At 38.8% G+C, this 23149-nt stretch overlaps 1 protein-coding gene across 14 annotated transcripts in view; it reads right to left on the bottom strand.

Moving 5' to 3' along the window:
- Abi3bp (ABI family member 3 binding protein) overlaps positions 1 to 23149 on the bottom strand; it is a 211911-nt gene that overhangs the window by 52308 nt on the left and 136454 nt on the right. For 7 of the 14 annotated variants that reach the window (XM_075964714.1, XM_075964761.1, XM_075964734.1 and 4 more), the window contains 18 exons: positions 21528 to 21608; positions 21031 to 21078; positions 19750 to 19812; positions 19565 to 19633; positions 16263 to 16352; positions 14119 to 14202; positions 12600 to 12656; positions 11698 to 11781; positions 10164 to 10223; positions 8381 to 8461; positions 7461 to 7544; positions 7050 to 7109; positions 6249 to 6332; positions 4821 to 4880; positions 3783 to 3866; positions 2771 to 2827; positions 1661 to 1723; positions 968 to 1048 (listed from right to left, as the gene is read on the bottom strand). The exons of 2 other annotated variants lie outside the window; for them this stretch is intronic. In XM_075964714.1, the coding sequence (XP_075820829.1) occupies positions 968 to 1048; positions 1661 to 1723; positions 2771 to 2827; positions 3783 to 3866; positions 4821 to 4880; positions 6249 to 6332; positions 7050 to 7109; positions 7461 to 7544; positions 8381 to 8461; positions 10164 to 10223; positions 11698 to 11781; positions 12600 to 12656; positions 14119 to 14202; positions 16263 to 16352; positions 19565 to 19633; positions 19750 to 19812; positions 21031 to 21078; positions 21528 to 21608 (1290 nt within the window). The remainder of the gene's footprint in view (positions 1 to 967; positions 1049 to 1660; positions 1724 to 2770; positions 2828 to 3782; positions 3867 to 4820; positions 4881 to 6248; positions 6333 to 7049; positions 7110 to 7460; positions 7545 to 8380; positions 8462 to 10163; positions 10224 to 11697; positions 11782 to 12599; positions 12657 to 14118; positions 14203 to 16262; positions 16353 to 19564; positions 19634 to 19749; positions 19813 to 21030; positions 21079 to 21527; positions 21609 to 23149) is intronic. 5 more of the 14 variants (XM_075964743.1, XM_075964787.1, XM_075964770.1 and 2 more) reach the window with 5 other exon arrangements.

The raw sequence follows: 23149 nt of genomic DNA, 5'->3' as shown, positions 1-23149 counted from the left end.
ACCACCAAAGAGAGGAGCAATGATGTGGACCAATTGAGCTTTAAAAAGAATGCCATAGAAGATTGGTATCTGCCAGTGATTCCAAGGATGGCTGATAAATGGCAGGTAGGTGACACTGGAGTTTCCGTGACTGACTACAAAGTATGAAATGCTATCCTAGCCACAGTCTTACAAAGTATGAACAATGTTGGCATGACAGCAGATGGGTTTTAACCAGCAAGAAAAAACATTCTCTGAATGTCACAAAATCATTATCCAATGTTGTTTCTGGAGACCCAGTACTAAGAATATCAAGTTCAAAGCCCAGAACAAGAACATGAGAAAATTTAACACCCACAAAATTCCTTAAATTTTCTTTCAAAACATGAGTTTCAAATGACAAACATGTTTTTAAATTCTAGAGCAGCACGCAAACGGTTGCTTCCTAAAAAGTTGGTCACAGTAGACCAAAAATGTTGTGGGTAATAGTTAACAACTTTGACCTTGGCTACATATTTCTTAATTCTATCTACTTAAGAGGTTCCTAGCTACATGGTTTTCTGGTTGTAACTATTATGGATCACAGCTTTGGAAATTTTCTTAGGCAGTATGTATAAAAGTAAAAAGGAAACAGTATGTTGTATTTCTTGGATGCTGAAAAAATTCCTGCCTATATAACCAAGGCCACAGCAACAGATCTTATATTTCAACGCTAATATGTAACCATGAGTAAATAACGCTAAACTTGCCATCAACTCATCTTTCAAGAAAAGAACTTGATCCAAACCAAGTTACTTGGGGAATTAGGAACATATTTTCCCAAGCCATGCTCGTATGGGAAGCTCTTCAGGGAGCAACTGTTAAGTGGACCCAATGACTTGGTTTCCTTAAATGGCACGAGAACATCAGCTACCCATTACTGGTATGGTTTGGGGACCCATCTACGACAGACTGCTAGCAGCCCTCAAAGCAGGCATTCCACATTTACCCGACTTGGACTCAGACATATCAGTACTTGCTGTGGTTTTAGGTCTGGGACGTGGACGGCGGGTCCGCTGTACTTTAGGAGCTGAAGGAAGAAAGTTGATATTAATTTCATGCTGTTGGTTTTGAAAACAAAGATTGGGGTTAAAATACCTTTCCCTGAAACTTAGGGCGTGTATGTCTTGGGTTTAAAATATTTTCTATTTTTCTAATCACCAAAGATTCTTAAGAAAGAAACCTAAAATATAAAATTAAGTCAAGGAATGAAGAGAGTCATAGATCTCCAAACTCAAACAAACTGTAGCCAAACTCCAGGTAGTAGGACCTTAACTTGATACTGAAATTTCTCAGGATTCTCAAGAATCCATTGCCCCATGATACTGCTATAGTTTACTCTGTCTAGGTAAGATGTAGACATTAATAGCTTAGTTTGAAATTCAGCTTTAGATTGAAGCCCTGTTTAGACAAAAATACACTACGCATTCAAATAAGGTAACAAGTATAGCTATCTTCTAGGTCCATGGGTAGCTTTTAAAAGAGGTAACTTTAAGAACCTTTACTTTCTCAAGAAGCAGTAGCATATGAATTTGAAGAGCGGCTGATGGCAAGAATGAAGCAGATGACAATGAGATTAGGATGGTAGTGGAATGCGTGGGAAACAAGCAAGACAAAGCATTCCAGAACACAGTACCATTACCTAATGTTGATCTTTCAGGAGCCTTGGTGCTAAGACTGACAGGTTCAAGGGCTGTAGCAAGAACTAGACAGAAAGGAAGAAAATAAACCGAAGACAAGTTAAAAATTCACTTTTAGGCTAATTTTGAGAATATCTTTAGTCTCAAACTAACAGAAAAAAGACAATTGCTTTTTTCATATTTGGCTAACGTATGCCTATGTGCCTAGTATTTCATGGCATAGACTTGCAAGATGGCAGGGTACACACCTAACTTTATGTCACTGTTCATGGGATGATCTTCTAGACATTTCATTGCCTGTCCTTTCATGACTGTGGAATTGTGTTGGTCAGGTTTTACATGTTTACAAGGTAGATTCCTTTCTGACTACACTAAAGAAAGCTTTAGTAGTCTTCTTGAGCTTCTATAGAAAACAAGATGGCTACATATATTTTTTTGTCTACTGTTTAAATAACTATATAATTAAAAGTTTATTTGTTGGAAAATATGAAGACAAGCCTTTGAAAAATACTCATCAAAATCTCAAGACAATCCTTGATTTAAAAAGACTGTTGAACCTTCTAGAAAAGGAGTCTCTATCATGAAAACCTAGAGTTTGAACATTTCAAGAGCCTGCCTCTTTGAAGTTTAACAACTTATTAAAGGCACCATTCTTCAAACTATCGCTCCAATGTATCACAAAGGTTCCAATATATCCAAAAGCATGCTGAACAAAGAATCATATTTTCACAACTGTCGAAGGATACACAGCATAAACGTGAGAGATGAAGATTCACATGGAGACACGGTATTAGTCAGCGCTGTTTAGACATGAACGTGATCACCTGTCATGACGTTGAGTAGTGAGTGATACGGCAGTTTGATGTCCTGAAGTTAGTCCATGCAGCGTGCTGAGAAATTCAACTAATAACATGGCATAGAACTGAGGATGACTTTAAGACAAAGACTGCAGTGGAGTGACAACAGAGGATGAAGGTGGAGTGGTCCTAAGATGCAGAAGCACTGGTGGTATGATGGATGGATGGATGGATGGATGGATGGATGGATGGATGGATGGATGGATGGTATGATGGGAGAAACACTGCTAGCGGAAGGACATGCATTCTCATTACCCACAGTCGCAGGAGCTTCCGTTCTAAAAGCACTGGGTTCAAGCTCTGTAGCAGCAACTAATTAAAGGCAACGAAACAAACATGTGAGAATTCAGCACGACAACAACACACCCTTCCTGGAATAAGTGGAGAGCAAGTTTAAGAAACCGTCTGTGATTTAGTTGGTTATTTCATGATTTTATCACTTTCTGCCCCAGTAAACATGTCTTTAAGAAGTACTAAGTTGCAGACTATATTGTGTGCTAAACATCTTAATAAAGTCAAGGTGATATTCCTCTGGGTATGTGGAGTACCTCATTCCAGCTACTGTTGACTGACCTAGAAATTGTAGACATTTACCACCAAAGCTGCACAGATACTACTTCTGTGATCATGGCCTTTTGTATGGAAGCTTTAAGAAAATAGCATTTCTAAATGTGTGCAGAGAGAGCAAACAGTTTTTCTGTATGAGATGCAGCCGAGCGTAAAGCAAGCGAGTCACGTGTCTCCTGAGAAGTCATGTGTAAGGTTGGGCTGAGATCTCGTGTGTGACAAAGGTCCTCAACAAAACAGGACAGGAGCTATCTCGTAAGTGTGCTTCTGAGGGGGACAACTCTCTGCTATCCTTAGGGAAACAGGCTGTTTTAGCTGGATAGAAAGGTCACTGATGCTCTTTGGGTCAGATCCAAACTTCTCAACCGCTCATTCAAGAACTTCCCTTGACAGCTCTCAGGGAATTTTCCTATCACAGTACTACCTGTGCCATTGTGACATCTTGTCTTCAAGAGAAGAATGTGCAATTAAATCAGCAGTAACAAATTATGTATGTGGTGATAGAGATGATACTAAAGCAGAGAGCACAAGTAGTCCAGGACACAGGTCCCTAATGTTTCTCCCTATATACACGGCAGTGGTGGCAGAAACAAGTCACATGGTGCCTTCAGCCACATGAGATAATGCTTCTACCAATGGAATTCCTCATGGCTTCCCCAGAGCTGCTACAAGTCCCCTTGGGACCAGAAACTTAATTTACCAGGTGTAGTTAGAGGAGCCTCAGAAGTTGTTGTGGTTTTAGGTTTGGGGCGTGGACGACGGGTCCGTTTTGATGTTCTAGGAGCTGAGGAAAGAAAATCTTCAATTATAACAAAGTCTGTAGTTCAAAAGCTGTGGGGGCAATGGTGCCAAATTTAGTAAAACTTATCATATTTTAGGCAATTTGATTTTCAACTTATTAATTCAAAACTTTGATCCATATTTCCTTGTTTCCCTTTATAAGCAAAGGTCTGTTGGCTACGTCAATGGAAAATGGAAAACATAGTGGCTAGGTCGAAGAGTGAAAGGAAAAAACAGAACTTTAGTAAAAGAAATGGGTTGAGGAGGCAGAAACAGTAGCACACACCGTAATCTCGGCACTTGGGAGGCAGAGACAGGAAGAGTACTTGTTTGAGGACAACCCACCTGAGATACTTAGAAAATGTGAATCTGGACAGAGAGGGAGAACCACTCTCCACAAAAATGCTGAGAATCACCGCTAAGACATGATGGTGGTTGAGTATGACTGATCAGGAGTTCTTGACAGTTTGTTAAAGTAAGACTGAGCATATAATTAACTGAAAGGTCAAAGAACAAATGTTACCTGGTAAAGGTGAATGGATGAATAGTTAAATAGGATTTCAGATTTTTAGGGAAACTTCTCGATACTATGGTAATTGTTAGAAGTATGAAAACTGCTTTTCAGAGTCCCCCACAGGACACACAAGGACAAAATTATTGCATATGATTACAAGCCTGACAGACAACATGAGGCAGGTCTGTGGCGGGTCTCACGAGAGCTCTTTGCATGGTTGCAAGCCTGACAGATGACATGAGTTAGACCTATGGCTGGTCTCACAGGAGGTGAGATCGTTGAAGAGCCACAGTTTTCAGTTCTTTTAGAATGGAGATTTTTATAGACTAGCAAACAAGGTGATGGTGCCACCACAGGAAGCAGAACATGTGACTCTGACATGGCTGTCATGAGTTTGACAGTGACAAAGGAGAGGACATAGCCAGGGTCACAGTGTGTTATTACCTTTTGTTGTCACCCAAGTCTCAGTTCCGAGTGTCACAGGTTCAAGTGCTGTTGTAGGAACTGAGCAAATGGATTAAAATAAATCAAATGATCGCTTTAAATAATTGAAAATAAAATCTCTTCACTCTGGATCTTCCTAGAATAATATTTGCATGATTACAAGCCTGGCAGACAACATGAGGAAGATCTATAGCAGGTCTCACAAGAGGTGAGCTCTTGGCATGATTACAAGCCTGTTTCTATGACAATGCACCATCCTTAAAAACCACTAAACTAGAAAAGCAAGAAGTTGACTCCCGAAGAATCTGTCATACCAAAGTCAGGCACCTATTTTTTCATTTGTCATTTTAATAATAATAATGCTACAATTAATCAATTATTCAATTACTAATATAAATATTTTACCGATATTAAAATTATTAACTGATCAATAATATAAATAATTAGTATTGGTAGTAATTATTAATTATCACTGATTAATTAATAATCCAAAATGGATTGTGGACACATTGCTTAGAGCTCATATTTGGAAAGGAAATGAGCCAACAACACGATAAATTGGCGAGGTTTCTTCATCACGCACAAAGAAGGAGTATGCCTTTATGAGAGAGGAGAAGTGCTGATGTCTGCCAGACCAAAGACTAGCTGAAGGATGAAAGGATTTGCCTCCCACTTTAAAGGGGAAGGAAACTCCTCCACAGCAGCATTCCCGAGACTCCTCTCACTCTTCTCATTTTGTTCCCCTCCTTTCTTCTTGCCAGTCACGCTCTAATATGATTTCAAGACTCTACACTTCTTTAACCTTTAATTCCTGACTTCAAATATTTAGGTACCTAACACTTACGTTTACACCCCCAAAATTAATCTTGCACTTGCATAGATTTGTCCTATGCCATCTTCAACTATATTTATGTACAAAGAAGGTTTCCACTCTGTCTTACAAGTTTGAGAATCAAGATCTATCCCCCCGCCCCTTTTCACTCCAAAGTGTTAGTAGGAATAGGAGGAGATAGAAGGTAATTAATAAATGCTTTTTTTTATTTGAACTGGATCTAATTATCCTGACGAAACTGTATTTTTAGGACATAAAAGGAAGTTATAAGAATGCAAGGTGACTGAGAAGCTTGCGCACAGGAAGCAGTGGGGATCCAGCTGCTGCAGACTTCCCTCACTCAGTCTTGTCTGCTCAGCAGCTGGACCGTGGAGCTCCTGTGCCTCTGTTGGCCCCTGATGTGCAGCTTTGCTCACATGGGGATGCACTGGAGGCTCTCAGTTGTTCAGATAACTTCCAAGGCCCTGCTAGGTCACACTGTTGAGCAGCTTTGCTCACATGGGGATGCACTGGAGGCTCTCAGTCGTTCAGATAACTTCCAAGGCCCTGCCAGGTCACACTGCTGAGGTTGGTTAAACTGGGTGCATATGCTTTACCTGGCTTGAACTCAGGTACTTCGGGTCTCATTATGGGCTTTTGTTGGGGAGGTGGATGATGTTTTTGTTGTGGTGTTTTGGGAGCTAAAGGAAGAAAAATACTGTATTACTATGTATTTTCATTATTGATGAGTCAGGAAGTCACAGAAGGTGAAAAGATGATAGCTTGTTGGCTTTTTATCATCTAGTTTTTTTCAATCATAAATTCTATGAAGAAAGAGGGTACCATTTAATTATAGAAATAAAGGTTAGTAATTATTATCTAAGTTCCATAAGGTGGCATGGCTGGAACAAAACTGGGTAGGAACCATGCCTAAATTTGAATGGATAGTAGACATTTTCACTACTTATGATTTGTGATTTATAATTTAATCATTCAAATATAGGATATAGTTTCTATATAATTATCATAATAAGCCTTATTAAATAGAAATGAAACAACAAAATATTATGCCAGCAGAAAAAGGGAAGCATAAATGTGCCATTGGCCCTTTGGGCTCCACGGCTTTTCTGTGTAGCTGAGACTTTTGACACATTTGAAGTCCAGCCACAGTGACACCCCCTTAAAACAAAATTCAAAACAGGACACACTTCAAGAAGGCAACATGGCAGATAGACGGCCCAAAGGAGTTTCAGGTATGACATTTTAAAGGCAGATAATTATGAAGTCTTCATAATTTTTGGATGAATATGTCTAAATGGCTACAAAGAATGATCCAGCAGCCACATGAAGTAAGATTCAACTCCCTGTGTGTGACAATGAGGAGAAGACCTGTTCCAAAAGCAGCTTAGCAACATTACCTAGTGTTGTGACTGGGGCCTCAGGTGCAAGGGTGATAGGTTCCAGGACTACAGGAGGAACTGGCCAAAGACAACACAATAAGCCAAGAGATTTAAAATGCATATTTAAATTTGAACATTTACATATAATGTATATGACTAGAGTATCAATTGCCCCTAGGGAAAAATATAATTAAACTTTTATCTGAAAGAATGTTGTTTAAGCATTTGCTAAACTTCTGTTGTGTTCTAAATCCTACTGTGTCTCACCTACCCATAATTTCCTTAAAACAGGCACAGAGAAGATGTTGGTGCTGCCTCCTATTCTCACACTCGGGGAGTGTAAGAGCTACTACTACCACCCGTGCTTTGAGTCTCGGAAGGCACAGACAACGGGGGCTCACCCTGAAGCCACTAATTTACCCAATTTACCAGGTTTTGTCTGAGGTGCTTGAGGGCTCACTGTGGCTTTAGGTCTAGGTCGTGGACGGCGAGGTTTTTGTGACCTTTTGCTAGCTGAGGAAAGAAAAGCCTCGTGTTACTTTGGATCTTACGACCTGGACACAAGAGACCGTCACAACTCTCAGATTTCCTAAAGGTGCAGGCAGTTATTCCTTTAGTTAGACTTTTTCACTCTTTTTTTAAAAACAAGCATGTCTTATTTTTGTCATCAACAGTGATTTGAAGTAAATTCCTGGTCACAGTTGAGGTGCTCACTCAAGGTAAGGAGATTGATACTCATTGGGAGAAAGTCATAGAGCCCCACTTTGGGGGAAGTGATTGGGAAGGATTCATTTAATGAAGGGGGGCATCTGAGTCATATTAAGAAGGAGGCCTATAATTTAACATTTCAGATTGGTCATCTCCAATTTGTCAAATTTATACTAAAATTTATACTTAAATCATCATTACTTACATATATAAATATATATCATATACATTTAGATCATCAGTGCTTAAATTACAACACAAAAGAAACAAATACACTGTGCAATAGTTTTCAGAAATAGACCTAGAAACCTGGATGTACCAAGGAGCATAAGAGTAGCTGCTATCAATGGGCAGCCATTCGACAGTGGTTAAAACTCGGTTATGAAACAGAACACTGTTCTATGAAACACAGGACAACATGACTTTTTTCAAAAATCCATGTGGCCATTAATATTTTAACTAAGCTCATCTCTCATAAGCACAACAAGAAGCGTGTCTGTAAGACACTCTGAACTCTGAAGCAGATGGCGTAAGAAGAGGATGAATGCTTTCTCAGAGGGGTGGAAAGGCAGCTTGTGGGGATGGAGACTTAGTGGACTAGACAATGAGCAATAGAAGCTCTTGGCAAGTAAGGGTGTTACCTAATGTTGTCCTGGGGGCCTCAGTTCTAAAAGCAACAGGCACTTCAAGGTCTGTAACAGGTTCACGGTCTGTAATAGGAACTGAATTAATAAATATGAGCTTTAAAAACATGTATAAAGGAACACAACATTTACTTTAAAATGAGTCTGCCAGCACAACACTGAATCTAGAATGTGTGTGTGTGTGTGTATGTGTATTTTTCTGGCTGAGAGTATTATGGACTGAATTGTGCCCTCACAATTCATAGACTGAAGGGTAAAAGTCCAAGTGAAAACACAATGTTTATAGATGTAATTAAGGAATCATAATTTGCCAAATATCCTTATTAGAAGAGACGTTGAGTGTGCTTATACATGGAGGAAAGGCCATATGAAAACATAGCAAGGCAACCATTTGTGAGCCACAGAGAAGCCTCAGGGGAAACCACTGTAAGAATAAATCCCTGTTGATGAAGTACCCACTCTATAACACTGTGGAACGGCTGTCCTAGTAAAGCTCTCAGAAAATCCAATCCTTCTGTCCAACTAGCCAAACTGCAGGTCGCACCCATCCCCCAGACAGGCATCAGGCACCATCTTTGCTCTCATTTCGAAATGCTTCAGCAAGCAATTCCTCATGTCACAATGCTTGTCCGTCTCCAACAGGGGAAACTTCAGGACAATTTTACCTATGTCCTTACATGTTTCTAATGTTTTGTAAGAAGCATATAGAAAGCTTACTTATATCATTTTAACACTAAAAAAAGAAAATATGCACCAGGATTAAAAAACATGACTGCACAAAGAGTTCTGAAGTTAAGAAGTATGCAAGCAGCCATTCCAAAACAGCTTCTCGTGATTTCACTAGCCTCCAGATTGAAAAGGGAAATAACTTTCATGCTACTCCTAGTTAAAAGAAGGACTCTACATGTCTCTTTGATTGTAAAGGCCTAGCCAGCCATGAGTGCCTAACAGGCTTCTGAGAGTCCCCTCTCTAGGGGAACCTATAACAAGGTGATATTGCAACCATTGCCTGGATTCGGGTTTCACATCTAGACATAGGTGGCTTTAAGTTTGTGTTCTTTCAAACATCTTTGAAGCTAAAAGAAAGTAAGATTGATTTATTTTAAAGTTATAGTTCAGCACATTACAAAAATTAAAAAACATCTTTAGGTATTACAAAGCTTGGCAAATTTTCCTGAGTTTCAGGAATCTGTATCCCCTACTATGCTATTGCATCTTTTGTTATTGAATGTACCTCTGGGGACAAAGACTGACATATTAATTGAAATTCTTAGTTTAGAAAGTAAGGATTAGTATTTTCAAATAATTCTTCTGGAATTATCTTATTAGGCTACAATACTGAGAAATCTGAAAACTACGGTGGAGAGGGAGAGGACTTCAATTCATATTAAGGATGGAGTTTAGTATTTAAAGATAGCAACCTGATGATAGTACATTCTACTCAACCTACTAAATCACATTGCTCACATACTAACAAAAAAATTCCTGTTGTAGCTTTGTTTGCACAAATTAGAGATAGAAACACCAAATGTACTTGAAACTGGTCTTAGCCAAGAATTTGGTTAAACCAAAACCTTAAAGCAACATTTAAATATTGTTACAAGTCAGACCAATAATCCAAACTAGATCCACGCCACGACTTCCAATACATTCAACAAATAAGAGGTAAGCACTTCTAAACAGATTCAATTCAAATAAAATGAAGAATGTAATTGGGTGATAACATGGGATGAAGCTGGCAATGAATGAAGTATTTGCTGAGAGTCAGGAGTATCATTACCTATTGTGGTCACTGGATCCTCTGTTAAAGGAGTAACTGGTTCAAAGACTGAAGTAGAAACTAGCCAAAAAGAGCAAAAACAAATAATCAAGACATCTATCCCAAACATTAGAACTTATAAAAACTAAAATATTCATTCAAGAGAATTCTGGAAGCATAGAAAAATCTCTGAAATACTAAGCCATGTGACTAACTCTTCGAACTAAAATGATATAGTGTCTCTGCTTTCAGATGCTAACTCGTCTCTTGGGAGTGGAACCAAACATTTGTAGGTACTGGTCTACAAAGTTTATATAAATTACCTTCAAATTTTCCAACAATCTGAGCTTACTAATGCACCCAAACAGATAGCTATCATTTGAGCTTGTGTCCTTTGAAGCCTCATCCATGAATGCTGTTATAAGGTAGTGGTACCTTTGGATGGTAGGATGTAGTAAGAAGGTCTTAGGTCATTGAGGACATGAGACAGCTTGCACAACCCCTCGGTAGTTCTGTGTGACCCTTTGAGCTATATTTGAGTTTTCTATTCTCCAGAGTGAATAGAAAAGAAAAAACCTGGTTCTTCCAGTTCTCTCTGCTCCTGGACAGAAATATGATCAGTCTCTAGATCTTGTACACGTACCCACCTTAGCACCATGCCAGGAGATGATACAAGCAGGGAATAGCCATTGCCAGGGTCTGGGATGTGCCTCTGAATACGAACACTCAAGGATTTGAACTAGATAAACTTCTCCTTTGTAAGTAGCCTGTGCTAGTCATTCTGTTACAGCGAACAAGGCTAACATCTAAGCCAAATTTGCCTCACCGACAAGATCTCCAACTTGAGTACATTACAAGGGGCAGTCACTCTGTCTGTGACATATCAAGGCAGCCTTGTCCAACACCCAAAGAAAGTGTGGCCATAAATCAATTCTCTGGTGCACTCTAAGCTACCAAGTTCAACATTTAGAACTTTCCAACTTGTCCTATAGGCCATTAGTTGCAGGAGCCTCATTAAAACCATTCAATTTCTGGAAACCCTATCTTTTCATAAGAGGAAATTTGCTTCCTTTCACAGTCTGTCAAGCATTCTCTGCCCTTTAGAAGTTCCCATTCTCTCCCTAGGTTATCTTCCCTGTAAGAATTACATTTATATTTATAAGCAGTTGGGGGAAATAAACAACAAAAACACATTCGCTGCAAAGTCTGCAGTACCTATTCCCTAGCACCATACAGAAAGTGCTTACTGTTCTCTGACCTGAATGCCTACTATGACTCACAGGACTTGGCAGTAACTGCTCAATCACCCCTCTCTGCTGAAGACATAGACTCTTTCTCTTGTTGCTTCATCCATGTACATATTTACTATGAACACTTGATAATGACTAGCATTGCCAGAAAAACAACCATTGTAGAGAAAATCCTAGCACATAGAACACAAGGACTTCAGCCATTTCATTATCTCCCCTTATCCCATTTGAGCTGCCATTATACTTTCTGTAAGAACTGCTTGGATGGGCTGCCAGAGATCTTAGTAGAAACCCTACAGGTTTACCCAGATCGGCCTGAGGTGCTGCCGGACTCCATGTAGCTTTAGGTTTGGGATGTGGATGCCTTGGTTGTTGAGGCAGTTTGGGAGCTGAAGGAAGAAAACCTCAAGTTAATACAGAATTCTGGATTTTAGAAATGTTGACTAGGAATATGTTTCTTATAATTTCTTGGGTTTCAAGAAATTTCCCTTTTGAGCTTTGTAGTATTTATCCCATCTTGATATTGTGCTTTTTTATGATATTTGGATTTCTTTAAGAAATAAAACTCATGAAGAAATATGAATCTATATATTAAGAATGTTTCCTATAGCTTCTCATAAGGGTTCCCAAATGAAGAGATGTTACAAAACCTTGCAGTTACTGTGTGCATGGTAGTGTGGGTGGTTTCACGCTAATGAAAGTCCTGACAATATCAATTGACCAGCCTTGAACATATTTTCTATATTCATCCCCATCAAACCAAAGTTTTATCATTTCCTAAAATGGCAAAAATCAAACAAAACACGAACATGGTTAAAATGCAGAAATTTACATCTTCAAAAAAGCACATTATAAGAAGTGCACAAACTCAGTTAACTCCGCCTAGATGGTGCAGATTCCCCTGAAGACATGGACAGAGATGGATACCACATAACAAAAGTGTGCATGTGATGAACATGATACATGGAAGCAGAGATAGAAAAAGTCTAAGGTATCACAGTGAGCCTGTATCTGTATATGTGTGTATTCTTTTTCAATAAATTGGCTCATAAAAACAAGACGTTATTAAAACAAGACGCCCGTTTAACACTCAAACATGTGAAGGACCCAAAGACGCAGAAGCTTTGTGAAGTCCCAGAAGCAGTGGTTATGAAGGTGACAAAATGGACAAGAAATGCAGATGTGGAAGGACGTGCTATGCCGTTACCTAAGGTCAGTCCTGGAGCCTCAGTTCTAATAACTGCTTCAAGGGTTGTAGCAGGAACTGATCAAGAGAAGAAAAGACATCAAAGAGACCTTATGAATGTACAGAATAATAGAAAACATCCTATCAGTAAAAACAAGGTTTCTTGGGATGCAACATTATTTTTTATTTTAATATTCTTAACTAGAGAAAATGAATATTTCTTTCTCCTTTGAATACTTCTCTAAAGAATCACTACATTTGATTCAGAGGTTAGTCACAGTCCGTGGACTCTGTTGAGCATCTCCTGGAGATCAACTCTGGAATCCCATTGCTGGTAATTATCCAATTTTAACTAATATGATAAACTTTATAAAAAATCTGACTCATCATCAAAAAATATAAGATACCCAGAACTTTTATAAAAGGCAAAATCAGAAAATACATCCACTGTAAACAGTGATCAATGCCAGACGCAATGAGCAGTTTAGATAGTCAAATATTAACATAACACAGTTTATAAACTCTATGGTGATTTCCAGGGATTCTGTCCCTGTGAGTAATGCTTTGCATCACTACATATATAAAGTTTGTATTTATATTGTCCCATGAGTATGTGCTAGACCCACGCCTTGCTAGTAGTTGACAAAGAGAAACATGTTTAGGGTGATAAGGAGGAAAATGTAGGAAGTGTTGAGGTTACACCATGGTTTGTCTATGATGGGTGTTCATTGCTCTAAGGAAGCTGGAACCACACCCATTAAGAGGAGAAGTCCTTGGAGAACATACTGTCACTTAAGAAGATGAACAACCGGTTCTTCCTTTCTGCCATCCTTGGGTTGTGTTCTCATTAGTTCTATGAATAGAAAGAGGATGATCTTGTGCAGAAATGAGAACCATTGAACCCCATTGGATGAATTTGAAGATTTCAGCATTCTGTGACAGAACTGACAGGAGAGCATTTGTCTGGGAACACATGTTATATGTTATATGTCTGGGAAGTCAAGTCTGGCATGTTCTCCATCTGTTCTTTCATCCTTCGAACCTTCAAAGCCTGCGCTAATTTTTTATAAATTATCTTGGATTTTTTATTTAAATTTTCAGAGTTCATAAAATGTAGCATTTGTGTTGTTCCAATTGTTTTATGCTCGCACAAGCATGCTGCTTTACGTTACTTTCTGCTTATGCAGGAACAGTTTTTCTTGCTGCTGTATTGTCAACTAAGTGGTAAATGAGACCTAACTTCTATTTTAGAGCTGAGGGCTGAGGTGGCTCAGGAGGGTGAGTGCAAGCTTAGTGAATGTAATAGTTTTGATAAGATTCTTGTGGCTCAATCCTATACCAAGCAATCCCATCTTCAAGATGCAAATATAATCAAAGAGTAAGAAAAATAAACATAACGGCCATGAAGAAACAATATTCTTAAGAAAGAAGCATAAGTTACGTAGGCAATGAGGTTCTCCTTGCAAACCAGGAGCTTTTACCCTGAAGAGATATGTAGAACACTTTCCAATACAAAATAAATCACAAACCACATATTTACCCAATATAGTCTGAGGTGCTTCTGGATGGGGTGTGGTTTTAGGTTTGGGACGTGGGCGGCGGACTTTTTTGGTTGTTGCTGAAGCTGATGGAAAAGAACATGGTGTTGATGAGTCCAAAAGCTATGCCTAGGATGAGGAATCTTTTCTAATAGTTAGAGCTGAGAAATAACGTCACTGGGATTTGAAGATTTCTTTAATAATTGAGACTCTTTCAGAGACAAAAATAATAGATATAATTACATTTAAGAAATGTAAGTTAGGAACCATTACTATTCCATTGAACATATATTTAACCCCCAATTGGTTATAAATCCCCATTTAGCTCTATGGTATGAATTCTGAACCCATTCCACAGTGATGCTTTTAATTTAAGACAAATGTGCCTGGGGAGGTCCTGTACTTGGTGATTTATCAGGGTAAGTATTTTAAAAGTCACTGAAACACCAGCAGAGCCAAAAAACCAGTTCCACAGAGCTTGGAATGAAGAAAGAAGACGTCTCAGACAACTTTCACTGTGCCCTCAATCCTGTTGTTTTAGAGGCCTAAAGGAGGGCCAGGGGTCACGACTCTTCCAAGACTCTACTGATGTGACACAATTTCAAGGGGCACAGATCAGGTAGCTGTCTTAAATTAGCCAGGGTACCTTTCTGCTAAATGGTAAGAAAACTTGCAATGCTTTGAGGTGAACCCTGTGACAGAATGAAACAGGGTGTGTCACCATAATCTCCTCAGCAACCACAGCGACCCTCAAGGTGAACAGACAAAAGCACTCACAGAAGGATACAAAGAATCATTACCTATGTCTGCTGTGAGAAATGATCCAAAGCAATTTAAAACAAGGAGATGCTAAACACACCGGAAAACCCACCAAATTCTCCTGAACATGAGCTTTGCCATTCTTGCACTGGTTCTTTAGTCAAAAACAACAACAACAAAAATACCAAAAACTTAAAAAATTTCTATATAAGCATGCACAGATGTTTGTACAACACAGTCCTATCCTTAGCCTTTCTATACAGTTAATGGCGATTTTGCTTATTTTTTCTACAGTGAGCTACAGGTTTTGATTGCATTTACATTAGCAAAAATGTGATAGAAAATTCTGCTTAGAAAAAATGTTGTGCATGTGATAACATCATATTTAATAATTATAAAAATTAATGTGAAATCATAACTTGTAAAACTATATACTGAAAAACAAATGCTGGAGTCATGATAAATACAATTGTTGATATATTTAACAAGACACAGTAAAGAATGACCAAAATATGCAATGCTTGATTTTGCTGGAAATCCACTTTGGGGAAAGATGAAGACCTATGTTTGAGCAAAGGCAAGCAAAGAGCTAGACCTAGAGGGTCGTTAGTCCACGGAACTTGTTACTCCATCTCCTCACTATACAGAACAGACCTGGTTAGGACAGGTAGCAGGACATGCCAATGGGCTCAGAGCAGTCGCTGAAGTTGGATTTCTCTGATCATCTTTGTGGATTTTCCAAAAACAACATCATGGCTCAACTAAGCAAATATCACCCTTCTTAGGCTACACTTCTTAGGTTTTTATTGTTACTTCCACACATGGCACCTCCCTCTCTCTGTTTTTAGGAGTCAGGCCCATTCTTGTTGGCAAATTTATAAAGACTAAAAATTCCAGGTCAACATTAAACGTGTTAGCCCACATATACATTAATTTTTACTTAACAATGAATGACATGTGTACAGTTGGTGAAACAGTGACTCCCGGATATTACTCCTATTCTTTATTTCTCTTTATGATGTCTGAATAAGAGTTGCTTCTCTGTTCAGCTAAGTCACTTGTTAGCTCTAATGGATAGCCCACAGGTGCTAAAATGGCATCGAATAAAGAGTGTGACTCTTGAATCAAACATAGTAAGAAGATATTTTTCCAATTTATAATCAAAGAGCAAAGTATAATTAAATGTCAGAGGAAAAAACACATTTACAAGTCTCAGATATCAAGGAATTCCCATGACAGCAGTACAAGGAAGTCATAGGGATTGGCTAGAGCATCATGCTGGCATCAGCTGCTTCATCTGGCTGAAGCCTTCTCCCTTAGTGGCAAGTGGGATTACCAGTTTCATCACATCCAGTGAAGTGCTCCAGGAGCCAAGAACCACATTTACCTGGTGTAGTTTGAGGTATCTTTTGGCTTGGGGTGGCTTGGGGTCCATGAGGACGTGGATGGTGATTTTTTGGTCGTTGTTTTTTGGGGGCTAGAGAAAGCAAAGTGGTTATTGTGGTTGTATGACTTCAGAACTAAAGAAAGACGAACACATGAATGTAAGGTTTCTGAAGTCTTCTCAGACTTTTGAGTTTGGAGACAAAAAAGTCTCTTTGATCTGGAATTCTTTCTTGGTAATATATATGTCAAACAATTTTGGTCTCCTGACAGTTGAGACAGACTGTCTGACATTGTTTTGGTTATTCTGAAATTTTTACTGTTAGTTGCTAGCATGAAAGAGGTTCCAGACCCAAAGGGAGTTTGAAACATGGCATATGTTGATATCACAACAGGGAGACCTCGGCTAACCTGCTTCTGAATAATTGTCCTTAGAAAGACTCAGTTTAGGCGTATGAGTCATTAAAATTAGTATTACTATATATATTATGCTTTATAAAAGTCTTTCATATTTTCAAAAAAAGAATAACAAGAATAATAGCTGAAAGGGTAGGCACTCTGAAGTATATGAGATATTTATTTTTAATGTAGACTAATATTGAGTACTGAATAAACTCATTGACTCCGTGAAACATTTGCAAAGCAAGATAGTAGGGGTGATATCTAAGGAGCTGAATAGAGGCTTATAACTAAGTAACATCCTTTAAGTACTCTTGATATATTTATAATGAGAAATAAGTCAATGATAAGAATTCTTTTGTGAATGAAAAATCCCCTTGACCCATACAGAAAAGGATCCAACAATAAGCAGAAAATGTGCTTAAAGACTAAATAGTCATTGCTTAATGTTGTCACTGGAGCCCTGGTTCTCACTCATAACCACAGGTTCAACATCTGTGGTAGTGACTGGCCAAAAGCAATACATGACAGAAGTTAAGAAATGTTCAAAGTGATTTATCTTAAAGAGGAAATGTTTTAAGCCTGTTCTTGTTTTCTTAAAGAAATAAGAGGTAGTTTATTCTATAGATAGATATTTTGAGTGACCATGGCCCAGAAACACAGAATTAGGCTACCCCAAATTCTAAATTCCAATGCGGAAATGGTTTCCTGAAGCTTTTATAGTTTTAAAGAACAAAGAAAGTAATAAATCAAAGCAAATTTAAAATACATTGGTGGATACATCACAGAGGCAGGTACGGCAAGATGGCGGAAGTTATTCTACAGGCCCAGAATACTATCTGATAACATTCTTAATCTTAAGATTGGTGGAAGCTAGTGACCTGCTAAATTAATAGACTCCAAAAATTTTCTACCTATTAAGTTATAAGTTATTAGTTCTGACATAGAAGTGGGCAAGGAATGTAAGACTGTTGTGTTTAAAAGCATTTATGAAGGCTGAGAATACTATTGCTGCCAGCAGATGGCCAGTTTCTGTGCCTACCCCTCTTGCACCCATACACACTTTCACTCTGACGTTACTGAAGAGTATTTTCCTATGTTTGACTATCTGATTCTACCTATACTGGTACTCTGGTTCTATGGTTGTATGATGGGTTATACTAAATTATTCTGAAAATGGCTACAGAGGCTTCTGTTGTATCTCTTGGAGGAGTGGTGGTTGTGAGAATAGGAAAAGTATTGCCAACTGTGACAATCATACAGATAGAGGTAAATGCGTATTATGTTTCTGTATTTACTTATCTCAAATGGATGATTTGTCTGGAATTATCCAGTGTATGGTAAGATATGGAGGACTGGGGAAATTGCTCAGCAATAGATCCCTTGGCCAGCACAAATACGACCCTCGTTTTAATTCCTAGAAACCACCCCACCCACTGAAAGAATAGAAATAATTTAGAATAAAAGGAAAATGATGCAACCTTTTAATCTCAGTATATATAATTTCTATAAATTAAATAATTCTTCATAGATCAAAAATGAAGAATTACAACTGGCATTAAAATGTATTTTTTCATTAAAGCTAAGAGATTCCATGTAAGATTCAAATTTCTCATTATCTAATGTCCTCTAAGCCTTGGTATAGAGAATGACTTTCCTAGATGGTTCAGGGAACCAAAGCGTGAAGCCAGGTTAAAATGCATCAGAGAGAAGTGGCCAAGCTAATGACACACAGAGATGGGAAGAAGCTGGGACAAGATGAGGAAGACATTGCTAGAACTTCTTTTCATAAGATGCATTCTCCACAGAAAGGTCCACTTGCATCTGAATCAAGTGGAATCAAGGGGAAAAGGCTATCGTCAGAAAGGGTGGCTCATCACCACAAGCCCCAGCCAGCTCTCCTTGCCCCCATGCACACACACTAGAGGCTTCAGAAAGTCCCTGCTTTGAAAGACGGATAGACAGAGCCCTCTGGCTTCTAGCAGTATGGACAAGCAATCTGACCCCGAAGGTCAAAGAAGTGTAATGTTCAGGTGCTATTCGCTGTGCAGATGCATGAATGCCTGTCATGATGTTAAGATGGCAACTGACAAAAATAGCAAATACATTTAAGAAATAAATAAGGAACGTTTGAATGTTGATTGAACTAAGAATACAGGCAATGAGAGAGATGAGAGGAGAAATCTCAAGGGAGCATCAGTTAAGACTCATGGCTAGAGAAGGGTCTTCAGTTCCGACTGTAGCAGGCACATAGGCTGGATCACAAACAGAAGACACAAATGAAGAGAAAAGCAACCTTAGGTATTTGTAATATTTACTTCGGAGACATTGGGCACAGTTTATTCTAGGTTGATTAGACTGGTTATATGAAGGGCTTGTTTATAATGAGAAGGATCTCTTAGTTTTCTACTAATAGAAATCTTAGCACAGCTCTTCAGTAGTAAACAGAATTTTCAAAACTGTTGCATAAATTTGGCTTTTTTTTAAAAAAAAATATGGTAGAAAACCACCCGGTTAGTAATTATTATTTAAAATGCCAACAGGTTAGTTCAGAGGATCCCTATGTGACAAGTCTCTCTGTGGCTGTGCCCATGAAAGAGGAACACATGGCCCCTCCTGTGTGGAATACCTATAAACAGCTAGCAAAGCCACTTTAAATCGTCCCAGGTACAGAAAAGTCTAGCTTCTATTCATTATAAACTCGGAAAGACATAAAGATGCTTTTTTAAAGTGTGGGATTTATAAGATTGTCAGGTATAAAAGATTCTCATGTCTTAAGCCTAGTGTGAATATGTCTAGAAGATAAAGAACAAAATTATGATACTCAGCTCTGGAATTAGTGCAATGTATAAACCATCACTTCCACTGATAACGTGTGTTAGGCAAGACAGTGGGAATAATGTTTACCGGATTTAGTTGGTGGCATGTCAGGTGTGGCTTTGGGCTTAGAAAGCCATTGCTCTGGTGGTTTTAAGTCTGAAGGGAAAAAGGTACCATAATCAGTGTCACAGCTAAGCTTTTGGCATGGAAATCAACATTACTTGTATATTCTTTTCCCATTTAGATGCCAAGGCATTGGAAGTGTTGATTACCAGGCTGGGTTTTGGGTACCTCTGGCCTGCGTGTTGCTTTGGGTCTCTGGAATGGTTTGGGAACTAAAAGAAAAGGTATTAAAATTAGCATAGCGGTCATGGTTGTAGCTGTCAAAAATAAGGATGCATAAGTTGAGAAACACTCTGTGAAAAGTCAATGCAGATATAAAAATAGTTCCAGGAATGGTGGAAATGCTCATTTTTGTCATTCATTTGCACCACTGGTTTCCCAGGAAAAGCCATCTTTTTTTTTTTAAGATTTACTTATTTATTATTTATACAGTGTTCTGCCAGCCTGTATGCATGCATACCAGAAGGGGCACCAGATCTCAATATAGATGTTTGTGAGATACCCTGTGGTTGCTGGGAATTGAACTCAGGACCTCTAAAAGAGCAATGCTTTTAACCTCTGAATCATTGCTCCAGCCCTCAGAATAACATCTTAAGGAAATGCTTAAAATGTGTCTTTGAGTCAAAGTGCTAACTATCATGTGACTTCCTTCTTAAATACATCATTTAAGAAGAACTAAGTAGGTAAGTTTTCTGCTTTGCTGGCAACTTTCTTTAGGCACAAAACCATAAGACAGAGAATTTTAAAGCTGATTAAGAAGGAACCTGGGAAATTACCCATAAACATCTGCTGTTAACATAAGAAGTAATGGCATGGCTACTGATGTGGGGAATTTCTTAAAATAATCAGAGACCAACTGAATTCTGAGAAGTTACAATGAAACAATTATAGGCATGACATTACCACTAAAAATAATAAAAACCATCTTGGATCTTTTAATATTCTCAAGTTGCAAAGACAACTACCAATTTTATACTGGACCCCAGAACATAATCAGTTTATGGTATCCAAACATACTAAAAACATTCCCCAATAGGAATGTGTAGCTTTTCAGAGTCCTACAGGCTTGATGAATAAAGCAATGACATTTTAGCCACAAAACTGGACAAATGCATGCCATTTGTTTAGTCCAGGGTAGCTATAAACAACCGTGAGGAAGAACAGATGGCTCTCTGAACACCGGGACATGGTTAAAGGAAGAAGGTCAGCAGGGCAGTGGGAAGCTGTGCTCACGGCCACAGACCTTCCCTGCATTACTGCAGGAGACTGTACAGAAAGAATTCTCCAGTCTTCAGGCTCTTCCCACCCACACAGGAAAGAAGGAAAGCATGGTTTATGGTGTGATGGGTTGACAGAACTTCAGTCATGCCTTGGTTGGAGACCATGAAAGGAAAAAAATGACAGGAAAGAAAGAGAGGATGCAGAATTACCAATTGTGGGTACCAAGAGCTCCGGTGGCACCGTGGCAGGTTCCAGAGCTAGGGAAGCAAAGCACCAAGAACACTGGTTATACCACAGAATGAGATCCCAAGGAGGCTAACATTGTGCCTAAAGGCAGAAGCTGTACACAAACTGTGCTATTATTTCTGAATGTAATTTCCCTTTTGCTTTTCCCATTCACCTTTTCCCTCTCACTTTCCCACACCTCAACTGCCCTGGGTATGTACCAGCTGTGAGACTCGAAGGATTCTTGCTTTAAAAATCCCCCAGGTGGGCCAGCTTTTCACACTTGTGTGCTTACTAACCACTAATAGAGATAAAGATCATCATATATCATATGAATGTAGAGAGTGAGTATACAGATGTTCAATAATACAAACCAACCATATTGTTCCCTAAAGCCCAGCTGTTTGGGGCGTGGCAGCTGACAAACTAGAAGCCACAGCACTGCATCCCTGGTCATTGGAACCCTAAGTATCACATTTACCCGTTTGGGACTCAGGCGTTTCTGGACTACGTGTGGGTGTAGGACGGGGGCGGCGACCTGGTCGTTTGGTCTTTGGTGGAGCTAAAGAAAGGAAAAAGCTCTAGTTAGCAGAGAAAGAGTGGAGCTACAAACTGAGAGGAAATGTTACATGCCACACAGTTAAACCTTTTGATTCAAGCTGGACACATTCTGTTTTGCTACTTTCTGCCACCACTGCATGAAATTAGAATTTAGGGTTTTCTTCCTTTTGATGTTTTGCTCTCTCTCTCTCTCTCTCTCTCTCTCTCTCTCTCTCTCTCTCTCTCTTCTCCCATTGTTCCCTTTCTCTTCAAAGTTTTTGGTCAAAGATTTGTACATTTTCCAAGAGGTCTCCTTATTCTTTCACTTTGAGATAGGTGTTGGAAAATCTCAAAAGTAATGTATAGTTTAGAGGAGACAGTCACACAAAGTTCCAAAGCTATACCATCAGGAGGAACACATAGAAGGCTGCTTTTCATACACACCACGAGTAAAATATTAAAATTTGGCTTAATATTCCAAAGCAGGAGATTTTTCTGTTTGGTGTTTACAAGAGTCCACATGTAAACAATAGGGAAAATGAATTTAGAAATTATATCAAGGGAAACATTTTTGAAATGAGATTATATTCATTGGCTAGAGGTAAAGGATTTAAACATTTTAAGGATAACCAAGAACACATAAACAAGTGGATACAGATATATTACTCTATGAATGTGAATATGCCAATTGTGTTAAGAAAAGAAGAAAGGAGTCACCCACTCAGTAACTGTGTGTCCAAATAACATTATTACTGTCACTTTCCCAGGGCTCTGGGTCCTGAAACCACACACAAGATTATCAAGAAGGAACCAAGTCAAGGAAAAAATGTAAAATCAACTTAAATGTGGGATATGCTCAATTTTAACTTCTCGCTTGAGCAAATTCTAAGTGGTGAAATTTTATCCACACGAGAAGTAACCTCTTCTACTGAAATCAATTCCTGTGGTTTTAGACAAAATGAATAAAAATGTAGCCAGTTAAAGTTTGGAAAAAGAAGTGGAAAAAAGGGCAGAGGCATGGGCCTTTGGAAGCTGCAGATACAACACACTAACCAGGAGCTCGTGTTGTGAAGGAAAATGTGACCAATGGCTAGGATGGCACCAGAACGGGGATCTTTCTTTGTTTGGTTTGGTTTTAGTTTGGTTTTGCTTTTTTCTCTTTTGATGAAAAATAAAAAAAGCTATAAGGGGCTGGCTTTATTGTTCTTTTCCCTTCTTTTTTCCACCTCCTAATGGATGATCTGGTGACACATCACAGTTTTCATATCTGGAATGATCATCACGCTTTTCAAGAAAGTCTGCAAAAGTTAGAATTTTGAAAAGTGAGAAAAAGACTCCCAGAGGGAAGCACAATTATGTCTGGGGAAGCCAGAAGTCTCCACTGGAAACAATAAGTTAGAAGAAGCTAAGGAAAATCTCCTTGAATATAAGACAGGACAATAAAGAATCTCCCGCATCCGAGGCGGTGTGGCTTTCATGGGTGTCCCAGAGCCTCTATTCAGCCAAACCCAGGCACAGGGTTGATATTCTAATAGAAATCACTGAAAAAACAAACAAATAAAA

This window comes from Microtus pennsylvanicus, chromosome 1 (assembly GCF_037038515.1).
Source record: "Microtus pennsylvanicus isolate mMicPen1 chromosome 1, mMicPen1.hap1, whole genome shotgun sequence".
NCBI classification, from domain to species: Eukaryota; Metazoa; Chordata; class Mammalia; order Rodentia; family Cricetidae; genus Microtus; species Microtus pennsylvanicus.
Note: the sequence above shows the minus strand (reverse complement) of the source record. Positions and strands in the feature narration are given on the sequence as shown.